Source organism: Botrytis deweyae, assembly GCF_014898535.1.
Source record: "Botrytis deweyae strain B1 chromosome Unknown BDEW_026, whole genome shotgun sequence".
In the NCBI taxonomy this organism is placed as follows: Eukaryota; Fungi; Ascomycota; class Leotiomycetes; order Helotiales; family Sclerotiniaceae; genus Botrytis; species Botrytis deweyae.
Genome location: NW_024066233.1, coordinates 471,066 through 496,843, shown reverse-complemented (window position 1 = coordinate 496,843; position 25,778 = coordinate 471,066). Strand labels below are relative to the sequence as shown.

At 42.4% G+C, this 25,778-nt stretch overlaps 10 protein-coding genes across 10 annotated transcripts; 5 read left to right on the top strand and 5 right to left on the bottom strand.

Annotated features, from left to right (window-relative positions):
• Positions 1–106: 106 nt before the first annotated feature.
• On the top strand, positions 107–643 carry EAE98_009225 (uncharacterized protein; the record flags this gene model as incomplete). Its single annotated transcript, XM_038956846.1, has 4 exons — positions 107–130; positions 311–383; positions 424–495; positions 519–643. 4 exons carry the CDS (start codon positions 107–109, stop codon positions 641–643), a joined length of 294 nt encoding a protein of 97 aa, XP_038806912.1.
• Positions 644–899: 256 nt separating this feature from the next.
• EAE98_009224 (uncharacterized protein) lies at positions 900–2,819 on the bottom strand. The gene is made up of 2 exons (XM_038956845.1): positions 2,495–2,819; positions 900–2,438 (listed from the first exon to the last, which is right to left on the bottom strand). Exons 1-2 carry the CDS (start codon positions 2,756–2,758, stop codon positions 1,002–1,004), a joined length of 1,701 nt encoding a protein of 566 aa, XP_038806911.1. The 5' UTR covers positions 2,759–2,819; the 3' UTR covers positions 900–1,001.
• A 1,311-nt stretch (positions 2,820–4,130) lies between these two features.
• EAE98_009223 (uncharacterized protein) lies at positions 4,131–4,547 on the bottom strand (the record flags this gene model as incomplete). Its single annotated transcript, XM_038956844.1, has 2 exons — positions 4,131–4,144; positions 4,208–4,547. The coding sequence occupies 2 exons, from the start codon at positions 4,545–4,547 to the stop codon at positions 4,131–4,133; spliced, it is 354 nt and encodes a 117-aa protein (XP_038806910.1).
• A 1,546-nt stretch (positions 4,548–6,093) lies between these two features.
• Positions 6,094–6,425, bottom strand: EAE98_009222 (uncharacterized protein; the record flags this gene model as incomplete). Its single annotated transcript, XM_038956843.1, is given in 2 exon segments — positions 6,094–6,234; positions 6,249–6,425. The coding sequence occupies 2 exon segments, from the start codon at positions 6,423–6,425 to the stop codon at positions 6,094–6,096; spliced, it is 318 nt and encodes a 105-aa protein (XP_038806909.1).
• Positions 6,426–9,172: 2,747 nt separating this feature from the next.
• Positions 9,173–11,041, bottom strand: EAE98_009221 (uncharacterized protein). Its single transcript, XM_038956842.1, has 3 exons — positions 10,731–11,041; positions 10,333–10,649; positions 9,173–10,282 (listed from the first exon to the last, which is right to left on the bottom strand). The coding sequence occupies exons 1-3, from the start codon at positions 10,870–10,872 to the stop codon at positions 9,392–9,394; spliced, it is 1,350 nt and encodes a 449-aa protein (XP_038806908.1). The 5' UTR covers positions 10,873–11,041; the 3' UTR covers positions 9,173–9,391.
• Positions 11,042–11,691: 650 nt separating this feature from the next.
• Positions 11,692–12,247, top strand: EAE98_009220 (uncharacterized protein; the record flags this gene model as incomplete). The annotated part of the gene is made up of 2 exons (XM_038956841.1): positions 11,692–11,871; positions 11,966–12,247. The coding sequence occupies 2 exons, from the start codon at positions 11,692–11,694 to the stop codon at positions 12,245–12,247; spliced, it is 462 nt and encodes a 153-aa protein (XP_038806907.1).
• A 275-nt stretch (positions 12,248–12,522) lies between these two features.
• On the top strand, positions 12,523–16,598 carry EAE98_009219 (uncharacterized protein). The gene is made up of 7 exons (XM_038956840.1): positions 12,523–12,940; positions 13,148–13,898; positions 13,953–14,004; positions 14,049–14,343; positions 14,403–14,645; positions 14,714–15,054; positions 15,110–16,598. Exons 2-7 carry the CDS (start codon positions 13,739–13,741, stop codon positions 16,086–16,088), a joined length of 2,070 nt encoding a protein of 689 aa, XP_038806906.1. The 5' UTR covers positions 12,523–12,940; positions 13,148–13,738; the 3' UTR covers positions 16,089–16,598.
• A 72-nt stretch (positions 16,599–16,670) lies between these two features.
• EAE98_009218 (uncharacterized protein) lies at positions 16,671–17,567 on the top strand (the record flags this gene model as incomplete). Its single annotated transcript, XM_038956839.1, has 1 exon — positions 16,671–17,567. One exon carries the CDS (start codon positions 16,671–16,673, stop codon positions 17,565–17,567), a length of 897 nt encoding a protein of 298 aa, XP_038806905.1.
• A 2,570-nt stretch (positions 17,568–20,137) lies between these two features.
• Positions 20,138–20,374, top strand: EAE98_009217 (uncharacterized protein; the record flags this gene model as incomplete). The annotated part of the gene is made up of 1 exon (XM_038956838.1): positions 20,138–20,374. The coding sequence occupies one exon, from the start codon at positions 20,138–20,140 to the stop codon at positions 20,372–20,374; it is 237 nt and encodes a 78-aa protein (XP_038806904.1).
• A 992-nt stretch (positions 20,375–21,366) lies between these two features.
• EAE98_009216 (uncharacterized protein) lies at positions 21,367–25,053 on the bottom strand (the record flags this gene model as incomplete). The annotated part of the gene is made up of 4 exons (XM_038956837.1): positions 21,367–21,939; positions 21,988–24,785; positions 24,869–24,989; positions 25,048–25,053. The coding sequence occupies 4 exons, from the start codon at positions 25,051–25,053 to the stop codon at positions 21,367–21,369; spliced, it is 3,498 nt and encodes a 1,165-aa protein (XP_038806903.1).
• Between the last annotated feature and the right edge of the window lie 725 nt (positions 25,054–25,778).

Below are 25,778 nucleotides of genomic sequence, written 5' to 3'. Positions count from 1 at the left end.
TCGATAGGTGCCTTTTGGAAAAAGTCCAGGATGCAATTTCTTTCATTTCAAACTAAATCTTGGATAATCACCGTGTATCTCATATTTTTCCTTTTGTCTGAACATCATGTTTGTTGCACAAGGGCTTAGGGTTAGATAAATGTACTGTACGGCATTGAAATCTCAATCTATTCCACAAACCGACTCAGTATGTATCCCTCCGTATGTCGGTTCATTACCTCCATTAACCCCGCAACACTGATTCAGAGGTTTGTGAGGAAATAAATTCATTTTTCCTTGTGGTTGAGGATTCTGATGTACCTACACCCAGTCCGGTTATTCATGTTATTTACTACGATATTCCTCCTTCATGATTGAAAGTCCGCAAGGAGGATTTCGTAGAAGTGAAGAAGGATGATTGTGGTGGCAGCAGCTAATTATTAGCGTGTGGTTTCAATCATGGAGTTGATGGCCAGAAAACGATTGGGGAAGGCCCAAAGCCGGTGTTGGGACATGGTGTACATAGATATTGTTTCAAGTGATGGGATTGAGTGGAGTGTTGGATGCAACTGAGAAAGTTGGGAGAGAACAGCTTGGGGGCTTGCTGGAAGGCAAGGTGTTGGCCTTGGGAGAGTGGGTGGGGATTTCTGGAAAGTTGGAATGAGAAGTGATCAGCTTTTTCTTTTTGGTATGAATTCGAGACAAATGTCGAGAGGTGGATAATGATCGAGAAAAAGGGTTTGTTTGGCTCCGAGTAGATAATTCATCGTCATACTGATTGCTCAAACTGCAAAGAGCTACAAAGACATGGCTCCTCTTCATGAGGATGGATTTATAGTTCCTGCCCGCCTACATAGTAAGCATGAGTTCTATGCATGTAAGAAGACTAAAGAAAACGTCTGCCAATTTGTCAAGACATGGAAAAAGAATGAATTGTAATGATCTAAGGTATCTTCTAATTATGATGGTTGTTCTAAAATTTCTCGGTGACTCGAAAAACAAAGTATACTCTGATCGCTTGATTATCTAGCTGCATAAAATATAGACCAAGGAGATGAACTCTCCTGAACGCTCGGCATCAAAATATTGGCTCCCGCCTGTTCCGCAACCGGATCTTTTTCACTAAGTATGATATCTGCGGTGTTGACCGGTTCACCATATGGCCAATCGGTGATTTCGGCGGCAGTTTTAGAGGAAGAAGAGCCACCAAACATTCTGGAGAAGATTTTAGATATGGCACTCTGAGCTGGTGGTAAAATATTATCACAGATGTTCTCTGCTAGACCAAGAGGGAGGAAAATTCGAGGTTCTCCAGATACTATGGTGATATTCGTCGATCGTTTGACTTTGAAAGATTCTCCCGTGAGAATGTCGACTATTATGGTACCGTTCTTGAACATGGTAGGTATGGAGATATTCTTGTATCTGGCTTGGCTACCTAGGTTGGTCAGCACCATGAGCACGGGGCCCTTCTGCGTAGCAGCAACATTGTCTTCAATGTAAAGTTTTGTGGTTAGATGTGTGCCAAATCCTGCGTCCCAGCCCAGTTTTCTGATCTGATTCAATCGTGCGATGTATTGGTATAGCGGTGTGATGTTATAATTGGATTTCCACATCAGCTCTCGCGAGCCGGGATCACCATCTCCAGAATAAGATTGTTCTTGTCCATAGTAAACAATTGGCACACCGTCGGTGAGTAGAGTCCATGCCATAGCATTCTTTACAACAGCCAAGTCCGCGTTGGTGTCGCTGGTAAACCGTGGCATATCATGATTCTCCATGAAAGTCGACATTTGCTGCGTGTCGCGGAATTTCGATCGGTATGCAGGAGTGAGGAGATTGATCAGCTCATACATACTTCCGCCATCCCTATGAAACGCTCTCTTCAGAGGATAATATGTCCCGTAGTCCAGAAGGCCTCCAACATAAGGTTGATATGAGCTTAAGTAGTCGGGATCACCTGATAATACCTCACCCACCGACCAGACCCCAGCAGCCCGAATAAAATCGGGCCAGAAATTCTTCCTGACATGTTTGACGGTGTCAATTCTCAGACCATCAATTTTAAATTTCTGTACAAGTTTTGTGATCCAGGCTTGGAGGGTGAGTACCACGGTAGGATCCTCCGTATTTAGATCAGGCAATGGCACATGTCCATCCCCCAGCCATCCTTCCTCGCTTTCCTGTTGATTTTCGTAATTTGTAATATATGACTGTGGATGATAGTATGATGAATCATTAAAAGGTACGTATCTGGAATATTCCACTGTGGGAGGCGAACCCATATGATTGACAACTATATCAACCATCAAAAACATACCCCTAGCGTGCAAGGCATCCGACAGGGCGAGTAAATCATCAGCGGTTCCAAAATGTGGATTTACTGAGTAAATATCCTCTGGCCAATAACCATGATAGGCAACTCCATACTCAGTCAATTCTTCGATGTTCTTAGTGATCTGTATGGAATCATTAGTAAATGCAATTAGAACACTGATGAGGCTGGAAAACAAACGGGTGAAATCCAAACTGCATCGAAACCCATTCCTTGAATATAATCAAGTTTAGATATTATTCCCCTCCATGTTCCACCACAATATTCTCTCATCCCAGGATCTGGGCCTCTATCTGGATTATTCTCATCTTCTATGGCAAATCTGTCGGTGAGCACTTGGTATATGGAACGTCTTTTCCAGGCCTCGGCATTGGACATGGTGTAACAATTGACGGTGGAGAAAAAAGCGAGAGAAATAATTAAAAGGAAAATATTGATATTCATCGATCAAGGCAGCTTCTGGGTTACATGACTTTTTATATTGTTTGAGAAAGGAGAGGAAATACGAGATACACAGATCATCACATACATTTGTAATTTTATTTCTCTTTTGAGTTCGTATTGAAGGGGATAACCTTGCCAGCCAAATATAGAATAAGACATCACGTGATACTCATCTCCCCTATCTTGAGCCTCACTGTACATTATTTTTCTTATATTAATCGAGACCATGAATGATTCTCGGAACCTTACGCTTGGAATGTAATCAAGGAACCTTGTAATGTTTAAATACGAACATTTTATTTGATTAACTATACTTTAAAGAATAGAGAAGTATATAGGGTTAGGCATATTATATAATTTGAATAATGATTAGGTATATAATTTCGAGGCGAGCTAGTTCACTAGTGTTTTGAAGCGCCTAATATTTTATATTATTCAGATTATTCAGATTATTCAGATTATTCAGATTATTCAGATTATTCAGATTATTCAGATTATTCAGATTATTCAGATTATTTAGATTATTTAGATTATTTAGATTATTTAGATTATTTAGATTATTTAGATTATTTAGATTATTTAGATTATTTAGATTATTTAGATTATTTAGATTATTTAGATTATTTAGATTATTTAGATTATTTAGATTATTTAGATTATTTAGATTATTTAGATTATTTAACTCCACATCCCTACAAATCTCTTCGAATCATCTAATCAACTTTCAAATAACCTAATTAACTTTCAATTACCGTATAACTTTTGTAAGGTAATATATAAAATTTATATTAAGCTAGTAGTACTTATTTATAAGGGCCATAGAGCTTCAGAATCAACGCATTTCATTTTTTGAATTCAGAATAATTCGAATTAGCTAAAGTTTACTCTAGTAGCGTTTATCATCGTGGCGTGGTTACAGGGGGGCGTAATGAATGGTTCAACCTTATAACTGATTGAACTCCTTGTGAAGTGTAAATACCTTCAGGTTTAAAGATTAATAAGCATTAGTCAGCTTTGAAGCATCCATTCTGTATCCAATTCAATATTTTATATCCGATTCATCATCCACATCCAATTTAAGATTATTTCTGATTCAATTTATAATACATAACACTTCGATTTAAAAAGAATTCAATTTATTCATTAAATCAAGCCTATAACTAATGCTAAACGGAAGCTTTAACCCTCATTTTCCTCCTAGGTATATCCCAGTGTCCAAACGCCACAAGTTAATGACAACCTTGAACCCCCAAAAGAAAATCCCATCTGTTACGTTACGCCAGTACCCATTCCAGTCGTCTAAAGATGATCAAGAGGTATCGCACTATTATACAGTGTCCTCCACAAAGCTGTCTTCACTATCAAGTGCTTTTTAGGTCTTGGTTTCTAAGAATATCAGTCAGTAACTGAAGATATGTATGTGTACCTAGGTATGCGAAGAAAACATACCCAAGGCCGCCTCGTTATCTGTTTTGATCTCGTCCCATGCTCTTTTGCAGCCATTGAAGATGGCGGTGCAAAAACCTTGGCAAAAACCGCTGTAACAATGGTAGACACATATAGCACACATTGTCTGCCAGCTTGGTTTAAAATGCCGATAAAGCATGACAAAGGCTGTCGGTTCAATGGCTTTCATCAAAGGACTTCGTTTGGAGCGAAGTTTTGTCGGGCCCATCATGTAGTCGAAGGCACGATCGCTGCTGTAGCTGGCTGAAAATCCGATTGCCGCACTGCTGGCCACAAACCCTGCACGGGGGAGCATTCTCCTAAATGCTACACGTGCCGGCATAGTTATTAATTATTGATTGTTTGATTGTCTGAAGCGAATTGAGGAATTTGATAATAGGTTTCAATAATATAATAAGTTTCAATGACAGGAAAAGTTGTATGAAGAAAGATGTGAGGAGGAAGTCTGAAAGAATATTTTCTATATATACCTATATATATGAAATTCTTTGGGTTTTAAGCTGTCAGTAGTCTTGGAAGTTGTGATGTATGTCACGTATTTAACGTGTTTAGGTGATATCTTAGTATAAGACTAGCTTAAACTAAGCAATACTTAATTATATAAAAGATAAAGAGATCACTTAGAATTCTCCTCTATGGTAGGCCTAGGCCTTTTGAAGTATGTCTTGATTTGAAGCTACCGTACTAGTGAGACCTAGAGAACATCCCCCTTATCCCATTATCGGAATTGAAAGGTCGTGTTGAATCATAATCAGGTAGGCGGCGAGTTGCATATCGGGATTTTAATATTTGAAGCCGGAAGAAATTTCCGAGTGCGCGGGGTATAGCACTAATGATTCGTTGACTACCGAACCTCCTAATAAGGTTATGTTATACAGTTGCCCAGTACTTCAGAAGAAGGAGCTAGGTCTAGACTAATATAGAAATCCTACGTCATATACAAATTCTTTTACAAAAGCCTTATGAATATAATGATTTTTTACCAGGGTACAAAATATCCTTAAAATCTAAGAGTAAGAGACTATGATCGAATCGCTGGTAGAGTAGAGAACTGTTCATTTATATTAGCTATGTATACATGATCGTTTCCATGCGTGCGAACATGTACATCGCGATTGAGTGCGTTTCGTGACAAAAAGGGTGTATACAGAATCAAAAGCGTATGAAATAGTTCATGAGTTAAAGTTTGAACCAAGACAAATTATATGTCACAATCACCTACTAGAGCATACCGATAGAAGTCAAACAACTAGAATAAGAGTTTTAGGTTATTGCATTTTGGATTTGTGTGTCTAAATGATCATCTAACTACAAACAGTTTTGTTCTCAACTATCCTTTTTTTTCATACCAACCCCACAACCCCACAACCCGTGAAAAGCTTTACCACTAGATCAGTGTCAGCATAGCACTAACAACTGTTGCACTCAATTATGCAAAGTATTGTTGGTGTAATACACTTCAAGTTTGGAGACCCCCCAAGACGCTTTCGGATAGTAAATAGTACTCGAGTAGTACACGTGAAAGCCGTTTGGTTAAGGGTGATTCTGTCGCAAAAACTTTGAGATTGATAGCAACTGCGCCGCATGTCATGTCGAAGCTCCGAAACAAAACGAGTATTGTTTTAGAAATTGCTCGAAAGTCGGGGCTAGAATCGTTTGGAGATCGAAATGTGGTGTCGAGAGACGAAGACCTCACTGCTAATTGCTTCAAAAAAAGGGTACAATGCTCGAGAGTCAATGGATTACACCATTCAAGCTGCTGTTGTCATGTTCTGTGCAGATATTGCGTCCTTGCAAGGGTCATTTAGCTGAGGGTGCCCTGGTGTGCAGCTTGATGGGATTTCCTCATAGCTATTCCGTTGCATTATTCAAGTCCAGCATCCACCAGCTTTGGAATATCGACTTTCAGGTTCTGTGCCTGGCGTCTCGAGATCAACGTTTTGAGGCTTGTGTTCTCGTATGCTCGCCGATTTTGGTATTGTTTTTCGTGGTATGGTATGCGAAGGCACCTGAGAATATACACGTTCAGGGTAGTATCGAGAGCTTTGCAACGTTGTCTATCCGCCGTATCTGGCAATGGCTTGTATGTTGTAGTGTGGTGAGGGTGCTTGGACAAAATATCCACATCGAGCAATTCCATCTGTGGGCCCAGCGATGGCCGACTGCTGTTTACCATAGAATTTCCTCCTTTCTCTCCCATTCCCTCAATCCCAATAATTTATAAGACACCCGTAACCGTTATTACAAAGGCCATGTCATATTTTCGTCGTCTTGATCATCCCAGCTATTCCAAACGTCTCTTTGAAGCACCATGTAAGAGCTTCGCGGCTCCTTCAGGGTCTCTTTCCTTCATAAATCAGTGCTCCTCTAAGATTCAAACCAAGTCCCGCCACCTCACGTTCCAGTGTCCATTGTCCAGCTCTTGGGAAAAGACGTCACACTTCTTGCCACAGGCACCATAAAATTCACTCCCACCCTTCTCGCTACAAAGCAACCAACATAAACCAATCTTTGTCCCTTTCCCCTACTATTTTTCTCTCGTTACATTTCCAAACATCATGAATTGAACTCTTATCCGTTTCGGCACAAGCGCCAAAATGGAATGCTTATCCCAAACCCTTGAGATTTTAAGTTGAATTGCCATCATTCCCTCACCCTTCTTTCAAAAAGACAGAGATACCAATCATGACACATTGACGTTGTCCTCCTGCATATGAACCTCGTTCCTCCTCCTGAGAACCCCGGAGATCTACTTCTCCTCCTTCCAATCTTCCATCAGAGCAAACACTGCAGAAAATCCGATTTCCCTTCTTGTATATAGACCATATAGACCACAAAACACCACAAACACCATGTAGACCATAAACACCACAAAAGACCACACAACACCATATAGATCATATAGACCATAAACACCACAAACCCCTACACAACACCACCAAGATTACAGACACCACAAAACACCGCAAAACACCACAAAACACCACAAAACACCACAAAACACCGCAAAACACCACAAAACACCACAAACCATCACAAACCATCACAAACACTACAAACACCATATAGATCATATAGACCATAGACACCCCAAATAGAACTGCCATCTTCCTTCATGTGCAAAACAATAAAAATGCCATAGACTGTAGATAAAGCTTCAATCTCCCTTACACAGACACCATGAATATAATGGTTTAATGAATGGCAAACTTGATACAAGAATGTTAATTGAATGCGTGGCCTATCCGCTTAAAATCATCCATTTCGAGATATACTTGCCCAGGATAGAAAATAGAGGTGCTGTTGGTGCTAGTGGCGAAGCAGCAGAAGGGGCGTGAGAAGGAGCGTGAACAAGGAGAGAGTCGGAACAATTGGCGCTGGTGCTGGTGGTATGCCAAGGACAATTCAATACGAGAGTTGGGAATTTGATCGAAATAGAGAGAGATGATATCCAACGCCAGGCAGACCTAAGAGGATTAGTTTCTCCATCGAAAGCGAGGAAAGAAAAGGGTTTTATTACGGAATAGAATTAATCTTGGAATTGATTATTGATCGAAGTAGAAAGAGAAAGGATATCCAACGCCAGGTAGATTTCATGAAAGGACTGATTTCATAAGGAAAGAAAACGAAAAAGAGCAATGTTCCACGCCGAAGAGACTCAATATAGGAATTTATCATTTGATAGGAGGAGGAATAGAGAGAGATGCAGACTCGAGTTAACATGAGAAACAGGACATTTCGATATTAGATAAACTTGATGGAAGAATCAGTATTGTTATCGAAAGGAGAGAGAGGAGCTCTGTACCAGATTTAACTCGATTCGGGGTCATCGAGAGAGAGATGATATTTAAATATCAACCAGACTTGAAATAAGAATTGAAGGTTTTGAGAGAGTGTGGGTGTATATGTAAGAGAAAGAGAGATAACTTTGATACTAAATAAACCGAATAGAATGATTAGTATTATAGTTAACAAGAAAGAGAAAAGGAGTTCTCTACCAATTTTGCCCTAGGAATTGGTACTTTCCAAAAAGAGATCAAGAGAGAAAGATGGCGAGAGGTCGAGAGACAGAGGGAGAGAGAGAGTGTGTGTGTATATAAAAGAAACAGAAAGAGAGAGAAAGAGAAGTAGAGAGAGAGAGGGAGGTCGAGAGAGAGAGAGAGGTCGAGAGAGAGAATGTTTTAATACTAGATAAACTATAATTAGTATTATAATTGAGAAGAAAGATAAAATGGAGTTTTTTACCAAATCTGCCCTAGGAATTGGGACTTTCCAAAGATCAAGAGAGAAAGATCCGGACCAGACTCGATACGAGTATCGATTTTTTCGAGAACGAGATCAAGAGAGATCAAGAGAGAGACCCGGACCAGACTCGATACGAGTATCGATTTTTTTACGCTGGGGAGAGGGTTAGTAGTCAGTGGGGTCACCTTACCGTGGCTTGCCGCCGCACACTCAGGAGCCCCGCCAGGGTGGAAATTTCCGCCTCTGCTCTGGCCCTCTCCGCCGCCGTCATCGCAGCCCCGAGCCCTGGTGGCAGCAGCTCGCGCCGACGCCCAGACACTCCTCGCATCCCCAATTCGCTTGCCCACCTGGGCGTTGATGGAGTGTCCGACTTCGTAGCCGCACCAAACGGTAAGAGCCCCAACTACCAATCCCGCCCCCTCTTCAAAAGTTCTCTAAACATTTTTAAGATAAAAATAATATAAATGCTGGGCCAAAATTCTTGGTTAAGAATGTATGAAGAAGAAGAAGAAGCAGAAGAAGAAACCATGAAGATTTTCACTAGAAATAGTAAAAAAATTCTTGGTTAAGAATGTATGAAGAAGAAGAAAAAGAAGAAGAAGAAGAAATCATGAAGATTTTCACAAGAAATAGTAAAGAGTAAACAAATCAAAACGGCAGTTGCGACCACGAAGCAAGAGTAACTTGTGTGCTCACACTGCACTTACCATCTTGGAGGAGTTAAGGATGTGTTGGGAAGCCACTGACAATCCAGAATAGCACTTTCCCCTATCGGAATCACCGAGAAACAGAAATGAACCAATGTACCTTATTGTCAATTGCCATAGATTTCATTATCTCCATTTTCAGTATTAAAACCAATATCCTTTCTACTCCGCTTCGCCAATAACACTTAGCAGCCTAGTCTACCCCCGGCTCATTCTATCCTCTCCTTCCAAATGGCACTCTTGGGAAATCTAACGGCAACTTCAACTTCGCTGTCCTCCTTTGTGCGGCAGTCGCCTTGTCCAAATCCAATGCCTTCCTCCTCGCCTCCGGAAGTCCCACAACTCTCGCACCAATCTCCTTGAAATATTGAGTCATTTCCTTCGTCTCTAATTTCAAATCCAGCTGAAGATCATACAGATCAACTTCATAATTATCGACCAGACATGCTAAAGCACATGCGTGGGTGATGAGGAGATCAGACTTGAATTTTGACATGACTCCAGCGTCGGAGTATTTGCGTCGTACATCTTCAATGACGGATTGCGGTATATTGTCACCCAACTTCGTTTTCATTTCATCGCGCTTGGGCAGCATTCTTCCACCTCGCATTGGTCGAGAAGCCATGTGTAAATCCAACAAAAGAAGGAGGTATCGTAAGACTCTGAGCTTATTAACGCCTGCGGTAGCTGCAGAGACGATTCTGGCCGACACATATCTCGAGTTGGTCGTAATGTTCTTCTTTGCTTTGACTGATTGTTCCCATTCCAAGACCGGTACAGACTTGAAAATGTCACTTCCAATGAGGCTGTCCACAGTATACACATCTTTGATATCTTTCGCGGTAAGGTCTGCTTTTGGTCGTGGCTTGGCTGCATCTGCTTGCTCCTCGAGGTCTTTTCTAGATGCCATGCCAGATGCGGCTTCTGCCATGGATGCAATGATTGCGGATTTTGCAGCATCCAACTTCGCTGGCTTGGCACCATCCGCAAGTAATCTTGAGCCTCTGTTTGCTGAGATGGCGTTCTCGGTGACGGAAGCAATAGCTTTCTTCGCTTTCTTGGTACCGAAAGTCTCTCCAAGATCATTGCGAAGCTCTCTGATAGTCTGCGAGTAGTGTTAGCATCCGCTCTGAAATTCCCTTGCAATAGACCTACATGTTTGGCAAATTCAGCTTCCGTAGCTTGATGTGCTCTAACGCTTCCACGAACCACCATCTTTCGCGCTTCCATAACCTCTAATTTTCCAGTCTTTGGATCGTATACACCAACATAATGCTTCAATAATGTATCAGACCCACCCGCTTCCTCCTCTCGCGCAGTATAATCAAGCTTTGGATGTTCTGAGGAATGGAGGAGGACTTCTGTTGTAGCAATTGCTCCGCTTCGTCCTGGTCGTTGAGGGGCATTCTTGCGAGGTTTTGTGAATGGTTGGAGAGATATAGATGCCGGCATAGCAAGTCCAGGAGTGGATGCTATAAAGAGTCAACCTTTTATCACCTTGAAAACTCATTTTGAGACTATAATATTCTCCTGGTCTTAACTTGGAAACATACCAATTACAGGAGCCCATTCATCACCATCCTTTAAGGAAATCTGAACATTTCTGTCTTCTTCGATTGCCACTTTTTTGCTGGGTCTTGAAGAACCATCGGCGTTCTTCTTGCGCTTCTTGCTTTTCTCAATGTTATCCGCCATTTTGTGATCAAAGTGAAGCCTGGGCAAATTGCATGAAGGCGCCGGGTCTACAAGCTTCTGTTCTGTCGCAAATCAAATAAATTTTTGGATGGGTCGGCAATTGGAAACTTTTTTCCCGACATTTTGCTAAAACAGACGAGGCTGAGATGCTGGTGGCTTGACCAATGAGCGGGGTTGTGTTGAGCAGGTCATATGCAGCTGGAGCTTTCAAACTTCCAAGGTAGGTAATCCAAGTTATGAGGCGCGCGCAATGATTTTGGTCAATTGTCAATTTATCTACTATATATACCTATCTACCTAGATACCTACCTCGTAATTACCTAGTTTGTAAGTATGCTGTCATCGAAGTAGGCTCGTAGGTAGCTGTAAGTACCTAGTAGATTTAAAGATAATTTGAGAAGTCCAACGGGCATTTTATATTCCGTAGCATCCAGGGCGAGGCGGGGAAAGATAGGCTTGGTGATAATTGTCACTCCATTTTGTTTGTGTAGGTATATCTGGGGAAGGGTTTGATATTATATGCGGGGAAGCATGAAGCACATCACAACAACGGCTTCGAAATACGACAGCGAGCATTTCGAAAGTAGTAGTATCATAGGAATCACAATCACTCTCAAGACATTTCACATTGTGCAAAGATGACATCAGTGAAGAAGAACTTCTTTTTTTCTTATTCATTCCTATCGGGTTGGTAGTCATAAAGGCTTTTAGCATCAGAGGCAGCTTCTTTCCCATGACGTATTGGTTCATAAACCCTCAATGAACAAATCGACATTGCATTGTTGACCGATCCAGCTTCCTTCCAAAACTTCCCACCACATGCTGACAAGTGCGCGTCATCAAACTGATCTTTCCTTGAACACTCAGCCGCCGTTGAACGAAGCGCGAACTCCGATCTTGTTGGTGAATACTGAAATGCTGAAAAAGGCGAAGTCGTTTGGTGCGAGAAATGGCGCATTCGACAAGAGGTTAAAAGGTCATGATGTTATGATTGGAGAGGTAAGGGGTATCGAGATCGAGTTGTTTTGAGTTGTTTACTTGCTGTAGAGGGGTTAGCAAATGTTCAACAAAGAAAATTGTCTCCACGACAAAGACCGCTCAAAAGCAAATCTTCGTTCTGGAGCGACAGGAAGGTGGAAACTTACGATCGGGCACGAGTCTTGCGGCGCTTACGCTTCAAGCGCCTAGTGCGCTTCTTTCTCCACTTAGCTCTCCTAAAGATGGTTGTCAGTTATGGATACTTGAAGTTGTTGATGTGGAAGTGATGGAAATGGAGACAAAGAGGGGTAAAATCCATTCTTGCGGAAATGAGGGGAAATTTGGTGATTGCAATGATTCAAATGCTTTCGATAAGCATAGAATGCAGTCTGAATAGCGATTGAAGGGAGTATGGATGGATTTCAACTTACATTTTCAATGTGAGTTGTATGAAGATGGTGAGGAGGAGAAGTCAATTCCGTTGATTGAAGCTCGAAATATGGGTGTTGATACTCGCTTAATTTTCGAGCTAATTTAGCGCATTTTGACTGATTAGGGCTAGTCACATGACTGCCCACCCGTTCCCAAGATGCCCAATATAGATTCCTTTACCTGGTCGGGCCCGACTTGAGGAAAAGTACTGGGTGCTTGGTAGGTGTGTAGGGTTCTAACATGTTTCTGTGCTTTCCAGATATGACGTTCCGTAGAGCTTGCCAGGTATTCCATTCAAAGGTTCGCATTCATCCAGACGACAACATCAATGTTTGATATCAATAAAAACATTCATGTCTCTTAATCTTTGACATTATTCCAAGCATTCAAAATCTCTTAATCTCTAACACTACGATAGTATAGATATTCAAAGTCCCACAATCTCCAACATCAATACAAAGATCCAGAACACTTTCGATACACAATTACCAATATAACACATTCAAGACACTCTCAATATCTGGCATCAATGTAAATATTCAGAGAATCACATTCCGCAAGTCACGAACCAACACTCTCAATCTCTCATATATTATCAAACAATCAAAAGTTCCATGAGCACCATCTCCTTTATATAAGATATTTACCTAGTTCATCGGTGAGTCTACCACATGCAAAATGTAGCATCTTCCTGTGGGGATCATCGTTCGCAAATGATGCTCCAATGCGGGCTTGTATGATGTTGAGTGTATCACAACAAGATGTTATGAACATTCAGAATCTTATCGGTAAGATGTTGAGGCAATTGGCATACATTTCTACTAAACCAACAGAGGTCTCATAGATGTTGACATGACACCATTAGGTAGTTTGTCGTCGGAAAGGATCGTCAGGAAGGCTTAGGTGTCGCAAGGTTGGCACCAGTTGTAATGGAAAGCAATCTTAATATACATGTTTCTATCATCCCCAATCTTCATTCGAACTTCAACCAGACCCCCCGAAATGTATACGATCTGAGATTAAACAGAGGCTCGCAGTCTCCCAAGCATAGAAGGGAATTCGTTGACGAAGGATGCCCATTTGTCACGTGATAGTGAAACCCGGAATTGCATGTGGCTGCCTCCCTTCGTTCCTTCCCAAGAAAGACGAGAGAAGTGAAAAAGAAGCAAGGCGATGCGATACATCAAGAAAATCTTCAAGTTACATAATCAAGATGGCCTACGATGAAGCGTTATTTGGCCAATAAGTCATAATTTCATCTTTTACTACCTACTTCCGCCTGTACTATTTATTGATTTACTTGTGGCCATTTCGTAATGTATCAAACTGAGAAATTCACATTCGAACCCTTTTTGTCCATTTCCTACGAACCTTGTCTCTTGATATCTATCATCTCTCCTAAGGTGATGTGAATCGCACATTCTTTGAGCATTGGAACCAAGATCTTAAAATCACCATGGAAGCACCGGGTTTGAATCGTGAGCTCAGTGGTCAAGACCACCGTGAGAACATTGATCGATCCCTAATGGGAACTCATGGAGGGAATAGTCGTGACATCAGTAACAACCTTGTCGCATCGCTCAAGTATGAGCATGCACAGACTGGTCAAGAGTTCAGTTCGTAAGCCTCTTGTCTCATCAACCTTTCGTGATCTAACATAGATTTTGCAGCAATTCCAATTCTTGCCAAAGGCTATCTTCATGTGGGAAGAGAAACGAAATGGTGTGTACTTTGTTCAATCGATCTGTAACCTGCTAAGAGTTTAGTGATTTTTCCATTGATAGTGTGATTGTTTCCAAGCAACACTTTCGTATCTACACTATCATATATGATACGGAAAAGCTGGATGAGTACCCACCTTCAATCTATTGCGAAGACCTTGAATCCAGGAATGGTACCTATGTGAACAATGTATTGATCGGTATAGTCGGCAATGAAAGAATTGGACATCTTCTTGTTGACGGTGATTTGATTGAGATCCGACCCGATTGGAAGTTTCGATTTCACCAACCAAGATCAAGAACAACATCGCATATGCCTTTGCCTGATACGGAAATAAAGGTATTCATGTCATCGTTTTCTTTTGGCATGTCTTTCATGTTTGACTAACATATTTGTAGTATTTCAAAGATCGATACACCATTTCCAGCCATGTTCTTGGCAGCGGTATTGCTGGAGAGGTTTTTCTTGCCAACAATGTTGGTAACTCGAAGCAGATAGCATGTAAAGTAATCAAAATAAGTCCCTCGAGACGTTTACACCCCATCTCCCATGGTTCTGCAGGATTAAGTCAGCAATATGATACCGATTTGGCGAGTAAATCATACCTGCGAGAAGTTGACATACTGTCTAAACTTAATCATGTAAGTTACGACAAGCTCACTCATTCAACCGTATATGCATTCAGATAGCCGAGACTAACAAATCATAGCCAAATATTATCCGCATTGAGAGGGCCTTCCTTTCCAACGACAGGCTGTATATGTTTACAGAGCTTGCTGCGGCAGGAGACCTATATACATACTTCGATTCTTGTGACAACAGGCTTGAAGACGCCCATGCTCGCCTCATTACGCGACAGATCGCTCTGGCTCTGGAATATCTTCACTCGAAAGGAATTGCACATAGAGATGTTAAAATGGAAAATATTCTCATTACAAACACCGATATCGGCTCTCGAGTCATTCTCACAGACTTCGGCCTTGCTAATTATACGGACAAAACAACTGGCAGACTCTTCTCTTCAGTAGGAACAGAGGGTTACGTTGCACCGTAAGTATATCTTTAGAAATGACAATTGACAAATACTTGTACTGATTGATAATAGCGAAATCGTTGGTTCTGATATAAGCCGTGGCTATACGACAGCTGCAGACATGTGGTCATTTGGAATATTGACATGGAGTTTGCTCACTGGTGAAAGTTCGATTCCCCGAGGCCGATTGTCCCAGCTGGAAGAAATTCAAGCTGCCAAGAACTTTCTTTCGTCCGATGAAAAAGAAGTAGCAAACAAGTGGTCTTATCTTCATCGGAGAGCTCGATCATTTCTGCGCGGCCTTTTGGCTAGTGACGCAGGTCAACGTATGACTGCTGTTCAAGCAGTAAATCATCCATGGTACAAGAAACCTCCCGTTTCCGACGCGATAGAGCAGGCATATGAGCGAGTTACAAGGTTCTGGAAACCACGAGATGACGATGATATTCTTGAATATCTGCCTGGATATACCGTGCCTACAACAGAGGTTACAAGCTCAGGTCGTCGAAAGCGCTTGCCTGATACTTCTTTGTCGCCCTACTTCAATCTTGACCGTCATCTACAATCAAGATCTCCACATATGGCCAAACGCAGACGTATACTTGACGATCTCAAAGAAACTGGAGGAACCTTCGTGGATTCTGAGTCACAACAGAATGAACCTAGAGATAGTCCCAGGAGCAAGAATCACCTTCAAGTGAAATCGGTTACTGGGATTGATTTGTTCGGAAGCTCCTCATTTTCAACGAACAGACAAACAGGAAATAGTCACAGGCTCGATTATGAGACATCATCTTCTAAAGATAATCTGAATAGATTAAGAGCGGCCAAGAAAATGATGCAAGATTCTCAAAGTCATCTTGCATCCTTTAACAAAGCTAGTGATGCTCATTCAAACGCCTCGGATGATGTAAGATTCAGAAAAGAAACAAATCCGGCCAATCAAGAAATCCATGATGCTGCCTCACAGCGTGTATCAAAGTTTTGTTCCGCTAAGGCTTTCAAAGACGAGATCAACATTGTCAGAAAGGAGAGATTTCTGGAAGCTTGATGATCGTTTGCTCTTGGGCGGAGGTTAGGTGCTTGGGGGAGTTCGGAGGCATTCACCCTGAATGCATGACAGACGCAGCTCGGAACGGAAAGAAAGGATTTGCTACTATGAGCACTTCGCATGCTTTTCTCTAAAAATAATACCGCGACCGTTAGCTAGAATTTTTGCCCTTGATTGATTGATGAACAGTGTATACATTGCTGTCGGCTTTGCGTTGACGTCAGGATGATCAATGAGCGGGCACCAGCATCTCTAAATCGAGACACCATATTGCTATTATTCTTTCACCAAATGTTTAAAAATGATGATTCTACAACAATTATTTTACAATATCGTCGGCTTCGGCAAGTTTAGGCGAATGCACAGTACCGACTGCCGATCTACTGATGAGGTTGACAAATAAGTACCGAGAAACTAAGACGTCATAGGTTGAAGTCATGGAAACAGTACCTTGGTACGGTGGAAGGAACCTAAATTATTAATAATTAAGAGAGAAAAATCTTTGGCTGCGCAATCATTTGGGATCTCCCTTTCACGTTCAACTTTTGCCCACTATATCAGTAATTATCACATACCTTTACAATGAGTGGCCACGGAAACGCATCGACACCACCAATTGTATCTTTGCTATCTGGTGGAATTGCTGGAGGAGTAGAAGGCGCTCTTACATACCCGTTGGAATTTGCCAAAACCAGAGTACAGCTGCATTCTGGCCCATATAAATTACCACGGAATCCATTTCAGATTGTTCTACAAGTATACAAACAAGAAAGTATCAGAGCTTTGTATAAGGGATGTGGTGCATTAGTGTTTGGATCTATTGCAAAAGATGCCGTACGATTTACTTCGTATGACAGCATCAAAAACGTTTTTCGAGATCCGGAGACTGGTGTTCTATCTCCGGGTCGTAATATGTTAGCGGGCATGGCAGCGGGAGTTGCAGCCAGCATCTTTGCAGTCACACCTACTGAACGGATCAAAACGGCGCTGATCGATGATGCCAGGATCACGAGGCAATATAATTCCACAATGCATTGCATACGTACCATTCTCAAAGAAGATGGATTCGTAGGTTTGTATAGAGGTTTCATTGGTACAACTCTCAAACAAGCTTCAGCAACTTCTTTCAGGATGGGTTCGTACAACATTATCAAGGATTTTCAGGTCGTACGAGATATTCCACAGAATACTGTCGTGAACTTCGCGAATGGGGCAGCGTCAGGCGTAATCACAACTTTGGCAACACAACCTTTTGATACCGTCAAAACGAGGAGTCAATCTTCGAAAGTGACTACAACCACTCAAGCTGTAATGGGTATAATCAAAGATGGTGGCGTGAAAGCCTTTTGGAGAGGAACAGTCATGAGATTATCACGGACTGTGTTTAGTGGTGGTGTTTTGTTCACAACCGCGGAAGCTATGACAAAGATTTTGAATCCTATATTTGCACCACAGCGTGCTTATGAGTCTCTCTCTTGATTAGTGCTCTTAGTGTTGATGTTTGTTGCTGAAGTGGATATCAACGGCACAAACTCTGTTCAACCTCGCACGAAGATTACCTGTCATGATACACAGATACCGTCATCCACTCGTGCTACCACCATGTAGTTTGCACTCGTTATCCAAGTGCAGGTATACGAAATCGTACCCCTGTTACAGCCGAAAGGGTGTGATGCATCAAGAACCATCCATTTCAGCCGTGCCAGCGAATAAGGGTCTTTTCTTCCGGGTATAAGGTTGAAGAGATATTAGAGTCCTTGGCTTCAATCTCAAGCAACTATCGATACGGAACTCATCTAATAACGAGGCCGTAAAGCCTACTATGCTCGACCTAGTCACTACCATATTCCTCGGCGCCTTCATTATACTTGGAAATGAACTTTGTCAGCAAATCTACCGGCTCAATTTGAACCCATTTCGTCTCCACGGTATCGAGCATTCAGAAGCGATTATTACTAGCGACTCAGATTGACATGAATTTGGTGTCTGAATCCGAATGAAGATATATTCGGCACAAATCAACTGCAATTTACAACTTAGAATTGGTTGTGGTATTGGCTGCTTTGGCTTTGCTGGCTGCTTTCAAAGATTGCATCGAGGGAATGATGATTCTTTTCGAAAGCGACCAGGTACTTGCTCCAGTCATTACCTGCAAGGCGTTAACAAACTTCTTATAGACAGAGACATAGACGGAGACGAAAGTTTAGTTAGATATGAGGGTGTTGGGTTCAGGAAACTAGATGTTTAGCGATGAGTGCTTAGAGCAAGGTGTTTAGCCAAGATGTGTGTTTTGATCGGATTGCTTTGCGTTCGAATATGGACGATGGTGAGGTAGATGGGGTTGTTATGGGGTGAAGCGCATGGTTATAGAGTTTACAGGGGAATAGAAATTATGCGGACAATGATGTACTTGAATCGCATGAAAGCTCACATCATCTCGTTACTCGTTTTTAATTGTGATCCTGTCAAATTGAGATATTCGGAGTTACCTACCTAGGTAGGTATAGATATATCTATAACCGAGATTCAACGAAGGGAGTAGAGTATATGGATGTGCATGAAATAGCGAATATAGAAGGGGGGTAAAAATTCAAGACTAGTGAATACAGAAAGAGGGGTATATATTTACCAGAAAGTGAACTCAAAGGAGAATACATAGGAAAAATTAGTGAACCAAAAAATTAAGGTAATAAAAGAATCAGATAGTGAATTAAGAATCATCAAATGTAGCCGAGTACATACTTTATATACCTAACTCCTCTTCAACCATCTATATATAGATTTCAATGGGGTCACAGGGTTGGGCCTCTGGCCCTTCTCGCACGATCCGCTTGGAAAGCTTGGTTCTATATTTATACCAAGGACCCTACTTACTGTGCCACGGTCTAGACTTCGGCCCGTCTAACCTAGCTGGCCGGTCGGCCTCTTGAAAAGTCGGCCAGGTCGGGCATTATTCACTCAAGGGTCGAATTGGTTGGAGGAATACTTGAGATTTATGGAATTGGAGGGGGATTTTTATGCTGTGAACGGTGAAGTATACAGAGTTATGTAGGTGGATGGGGGAACTTTTCATTTTTTATTTCAGCTTCATCTATCATTTCTTATTAGGAGAATCAAGACTTGGGAAATAGGTAGAAGATTGGAAATGGAAGATGAAAGGGGGGAGGAATAAGGGAAGATAATGACGAGAAGTTTCGATTCTAAAATCATCCTGCATACTGAACCCATAATCTTTCTTGTCCATGGTTGGTGTTTGAATTCGCTCTACATCCTCACTCTCACTGCGATACCTATCAGGAGATTCACTCGGATACCAAATAGCTAATAGACTCGGAAAAGAAAAACTACCACCCTATTCTCATCGCAATTCATAGTATATGACTTTTCAAGCCATCGGATGTTCCTATGCATATAGAACATAAAGTAGCAAAAGCAGCCTAAACCCTCTGAAAGCACAAGACCAATTGCACCAAAGACCAAAAGTATTGCAAACACTGAATGCAAACCAGTCTTCAAAGTTCGCCATCCATATCCAGGCGACAATCACTTGATCGTAAGCTAAAAGTGGAGATTGTCATGAAGAGTAGAAAGCGACTGCCTAAACTACCTACGTAATGAATCATTCTACTACCGATGTTTCCGGTTGCGGGTCGATTATCAGGTCTCTGTAGTCCGGGAGGCTTCCCTCGTCCTCCTCGTAAACGGTAGTCCGACCGATGGCAAAGTCCAAATCCACCGAATCCAATAAAAGTTAGATAAAAATAACTGCATTTTTTTGGGGCCTTGAATTGAGTGGATCACGATCGAGGGGAGATCAGTGTTGCTGTTGTTGGTGAAGTGGATTTGTCGGCATATGTAAGAAGTGTATATAACGTACAGATTCTCGAGTCTTAATGCATATCTCATCATCATCGCCCTCAACAACAACAACAACAACAACAACAAGAGCAACACCGACCTCTATCATAACCAGAGTTCAATACACTCCATCTCATCTCAACACATCTCAGCGCATTCAATCTCAATCCCACACAAATCAACCCGCAACGATGCCCGTAAACAATACCAACAGCAGCACTCGCAGCGCTCCCAAAGAGAAAACCCCCAAAACCAAATCTACAAAATCCACCAATGCTGGTGAAAAACTAGAGAAAAATCCCAAAATCAAACTTCACAAAACCGAGAATGCCGGCGAACCAAAACAGAAAGCAGACAATCAATGGTTACTTAAGGTGGACGAGCGCAGCCGTTTGAAGTTCCCAAATGGATCTGACGGAAAACGTTAGTAGGGCCCATCAAAGCCATACTGAGTCTGCTCCGGCGAGAATTCCCGAGATTCAGATACCGAGAAGAAATGTTCGAGCCAGGAACGAGTCAAAAATCAAGTTTACAAAAGTTGCTCATCACCCAGGCGGTGATCTGGTTCGCAGCTCAATATCTTGAGATCCTGAATTTTATAGCGAGGTTGCTTATGGAGGGTGTTTGGCGTTTCATGCAATTAGAAATTAGATTGTACCCTGGAGGTTCAAAGACAGTACTAGAAAATGTGTTAGCAAGCGGATACATACCAACAAACATGTTTCAAGGCAAAGATAGATAGAATACTTATAGACATCCAATTGATTCCACACACACAAATACATCGCTCTCCTTGAATTCTACTCTGCCTCCTAGTCGTACCAACCAAGCTGAATATTTTGCTTCACTCATATCAGATCCTAAACCCAGCTTCCAACATTCACTTCCCATCCCCCAACAATCAACAACAATCGTCTTTCCACTAAATTTTTCCGACAACAATTGTAACCATCATCCCCACCGGACCTGGCACGACATATCCACATTGCAAGCGCCGGTTCCTAACTTGTCTGCGCGACGTGATTGAGGAATAGTGGGCGCGGCTAATTGCCGATTCAAGTCCGTCCAACACTAACCTTAAAGTGCTACCCAAAATTTATCCGCTTTTCACAATAAAAATGATGAGACGAGCGGCTATATCTGAAATAAATGAAGGGTACAATGAAAAGTACGACGAATTGTTAGATTACTCTTAAAATAGAATAGGTTATGTAGACAAGAGTATCGATATACCTATCCATGCAATTCAACACTTATTGCAAATCCAATTAAATATCGGGCCAATATTTCAATAATGTTAATTTAAGTCTGCATTATTTATATCCCACCAAGGCTTCTGTCCGATATGTATAACCAAACCCTCTATCGTCCGAAGTCTAAAAATCGCACTACTCGCATCTCCAACCCATCTAATAATTAATTAAAGAATATAACCACCACTGCTAACCACATCCCAGCTTCTCAATCCTCTACCTTCCTCCAACTCTACACACCACCAAAGTACCTCCCTCGCTTTATCCTTCTGTCCTCCTAGTTCATATGCTCTGGCTAACGAATACCAAGCTTCTGAATAGTTCCAACCTGAACCTAATTTTGTTAGACCGGATAAAAGTCCATATGCACGATCCCGAGCTGCAAGTCTATCGAGTTTATCGGCTCGATTAGTTTTCGAAGCAGCTAGCATGTCTTGGTTCGGAGGAGTAGGAAGGGGAAGACCAAGGGGTCCGCTCGTGGGAAAGGGAAGCGTTGGCTGATGTGGTTGGGATTGCGCTAAGGTATTGAGGGTAGATGCCGAGGGAGTACTGGCAGATAACGTGGGAAGAACTAAAGCTGGCATGGTGGGAAGAGGTAGAAGATCTTCTGTGTATATATCTAGTAGGATATCGGAAAGCCCAACGATTGCGCCAGGGTGGTCAGCAAAGTGAGTTAAAGCAGTCTCGAAATTTTCAAGTGCCGTATATGGAGAAGATTGATCTACAGAGAGATAGCCACGCTTTAAAAAATGTTAGCATGATTCTATGCAATCCTCGAGCATACGTACCTCCGAGAAAACGTCGCCCCATAATTCAGCCACACTCTTTCCACCTCCCCAACCAGAATGATCGAATGACGCGAGGCCTGTTGGGTCATTGATGATATCTATTTCTAAGCCGTGCACTAATTTATGGGCCTCTTCGATTGCACCTTTAGCGTCTTCATACATGGTTGCTCGCCGATAAAATCCGGCAATCAATAACCATACTTTGACTAATGTTGATATTCTCCGCCGCCTCTCGGAATCTTTCGAGAATCGTGTTGTGGGGCTGAGTGATGATAAATGTGTAATTGGAAGGCGACTGTCTTGAACAATGTGATTGGAGCCCACTGGTTTAAGAACCGGCTCCTTGTGTTCCATCTGCTGTGAGGTTGGTGGTAGTGGTTTTGAGCCTTGTTCCGAATGATCCTCTCGATTCTGTAGATCCATCTCCCTCGCAGTGCCGTCGGTCATTCCTACGCTCACACTTCTGTTCGGCTCTTGAGAAGGATTTCTGACACTTGATTTTTTGTGCAGCTTTTCATGATGATCTCCAGAGCGTCTGCGGTGATGTCTTCCAGCTGTACCGTTTTCATGCGTGACTTGAATAGTTGGTGCTCTATTGATCGTGGCATGTGTGTTGTCTGGTCGTTGAGAGATTGTGCTCTGTTCCATCGAAGCTACCATATCCTTTCGCATTGACCTATTCAGAGTTCGTCCAAATATACTTCCTTTCATGCTTCTAAGGGTTCCTGCGGAACTTTTGGGGGGCACCAGCGTAGCACTTTGAACTACTGCAGTGGCAGTTTCTTTAGAAGGATCACCGAACAGTCTTGTATATAGAGTCAAAAGCTCATCACTACAGTTAACTGCAACCTCGGAGCCCTCAAGGACTTCTATAAGAGACAATTGAGTCATCTTTACCTCCAAAAGATTTGCTTTTTCAAAATCATCCATTTCATCTACTAAGCCTCGATTCTGCTGCGTAAGGTTTTCGTTGGAATTCAGGTGCTCGCTTCTGAATGAACCGTCAAGGTCAGATGCTCCATATAAATTTTTTGAATCCCCGAATTGGTCAAAGACGCCTTCACAAGATCTTGCTGCTGTCATAAAATCTTGTCTTGCGCTCAGCAGTAAAGCCATAAGATGCCATAACGGTATCAGAGATCTTTCTCTTGAGAATCTGGCTGCAACGGAAGAGCCATGTCCATTTTGCAAATTGGAGCGCAGAGGAGCAAGCCCAATTTTCACAACCTCGATCGCTGTCGATAGCTCTCTGCGTTCTGCAAGGATTGTGCCCAATGCAAAAAGGGTTTCTACATCTGCGGTACTCTTATACTCGGGGAGGAGAGCCCGGCGGAAGCATTTTATAGCCTTCACTTGAATGGCCCCTCTCGAAGACGAATCGAAAGTTAAGCGTGCCCATTGTGCATAGCCGATTCCGATTGACCGCCAAGCAACGGCAAATGTATTTGGTGATATAGGAGTGCTTGAAACAGGCGAGGTGCCATTATCAAGCAGTTTCTCGGTTTCATGTGGCTGTTCGACAGGATAGTGTTTAGTTAGCCACTCCTCGAAAAATTGGCCAAGGTCTTTAGCCTTCTCTGCGCCTTGTCTTGAGCCATATCGACATAAAGCTCTGATGCACTCGGCAGCCGTTTTCAAAACTGTTTCGTCGTCATCTAGACCGTGTTCCAACTCCCCAGTTTTCTCCACTCGAGCTTTTCCTCTTTTCACAATCTCCAAATAAGTATCGAATGCTTTAAACGCTAAATCAAACTCCGCGACCGCTACATGAACGGTGAATAAATGTCGCAAAATTGGCGTTGAATGGAACGTTTTAGTTGCGGCGTTGTACAGAATGTTCAAAACACTTCTACTAATTGCCTCCGCCCCTCCTTCGCCGAGTTCATGTTCTTGCCATGTATTCCCGCATAAAACTCTCCAGTTTTGCATCACTAGTTCAACAAATGCTTCGACTTCCTCACTCGGTTCTTCCGCCTTCGGAAACTGTACTTCACTCAGAAGCAATTCCTCGTAGCGAGCTTCCACTTGTTTCAATTCCGCTCGTTGCTGTGGTTTCGATGACGACTCGGGATATGCGGTAGTAAGATCTGTTGTGGGAAATGGCAGGTGTTGCTGGAGTATGTCCGATAATGTGATGTAGTATTCTTTCCATACCTGTCGCCTTGAGGTTTCAGCATGCAGTGCGCGACCTAGTGGCTTCGTTGGAGCCCATTCCCAAAATCTTGCCCATGCACGAAATGCTGATAATGTTTCGGTCTCGAGTGTTGGGGAAATTTTTGTTTTGATAGCATGACTTGAGAGCATGCAAGATCCTGCCAATAATTCTTCAATCCAAGTGTTCAATTCCTTTCGGCCGGCCGATGGCGGTGAAGATGATACGCTCGCCAATATTGGCAGAGCGGAATCAAAGGTTTCCAATGCTTCTGCCAAATGTCCAGTCCTCCGTTGCGAATCCCCTTTGATAAACGACGCCTTGAGTGCACACACTTTCGTCCATTCGTTCGATTCTTTGTTCGTCCCATCAAGTTGAGAAAATTCCGCTTCTATACTGTCAGGTAAACTCGAAGCTGCCAGGGCATGTTCCCCAATATGCCAATGTATCCAGCCAACACAAACTTGCGCCTGGAATTCATCTTCAACATGTTGTCGTTCGTTTGATATAGCTTCTAAGAGTGGCGGTATATATCTGGACAGATCTGAGGAGGTAGAACCAGCTGTCGATGGCCGCGTGGCAGAGGTCAATGTTTTAAGACAATGTTGTGTAACTGCATGTTCAGTCTCTGCGGTCAACGTGAGGCCTATTGAAACCGGTTAATGTCGAAGATCAGTGCAAGAAGTCTTAGAATAGAACATCTATTCTAGTAGTAGCATGTAAACATACATATCCGCGAAGGCGCATGTTTCCTAACCTTCCTAACAAGTTCTGGCACAGCATCCCAATTACCTTCGCAACGAGCCGTGTCCAGGAGCTGAATATAATGGGCCGCTTTGGTTTGTTCACGCTAAAGTATGTAAGCAAATGTATCAAGTGCTGTATCCTATCAACAAATCTCGACTTACACTCATGGTCGCATGTAATATTGGTTACTGGGTATGCAGTAGGTATATGTATATGTAAAAAGGAAGGGAGATGGTTAACACGTTGAACCGAATGACAGCATGCTCAAGGAGGTCACAAGAAGAGCAGCCAAGCACAAATGGAATTGTGGAATTGGAAGAAATTAGAATTTATGGTGAAATTAAGTGATCTAGGAGAATGGTAAACCGATTGAATGGTTCAATACTTCGTCAGCTTAATTACCAATAGACAATAGATTGGGTCTTCAATTTACTGCGTACGGAGTATTTGGGTCTTGAATCAATCCATGGATACGAACCATTTTCTAAGCTTTGGTCTTCACTCCCCGTCTTGATCTCAAGGGGGTTTTCCAGAAATCCAGTTCTCACATTTCTTGGCGTCCAGTAGCGGAATAATATAAATCCGGGCGCGAGGCTGCGTGTTGGCACATACCCGCACTAAAGTACTAGGTATCTTCCAATGGTCGACAGCAATGTGCCGTATCACGTGATGAGTGGCTGACAGCATCAGACAAGGCTGAGCACACTGGTCACCAGCCATCTGTGGCTCTACTGTGGCTTCACTATGGCTCAAGTGCGAGTCTAGCTCCACCTTCGCCGGCCAACCAGAGTGGAGTTCTCCCGCATTTTCTTTTGGACTGGACATTTTCATATGAAACAGTTTTTTCCAGTCTCAACCGTGATATATTACATTGAATTGAGTTTCTTTTAAA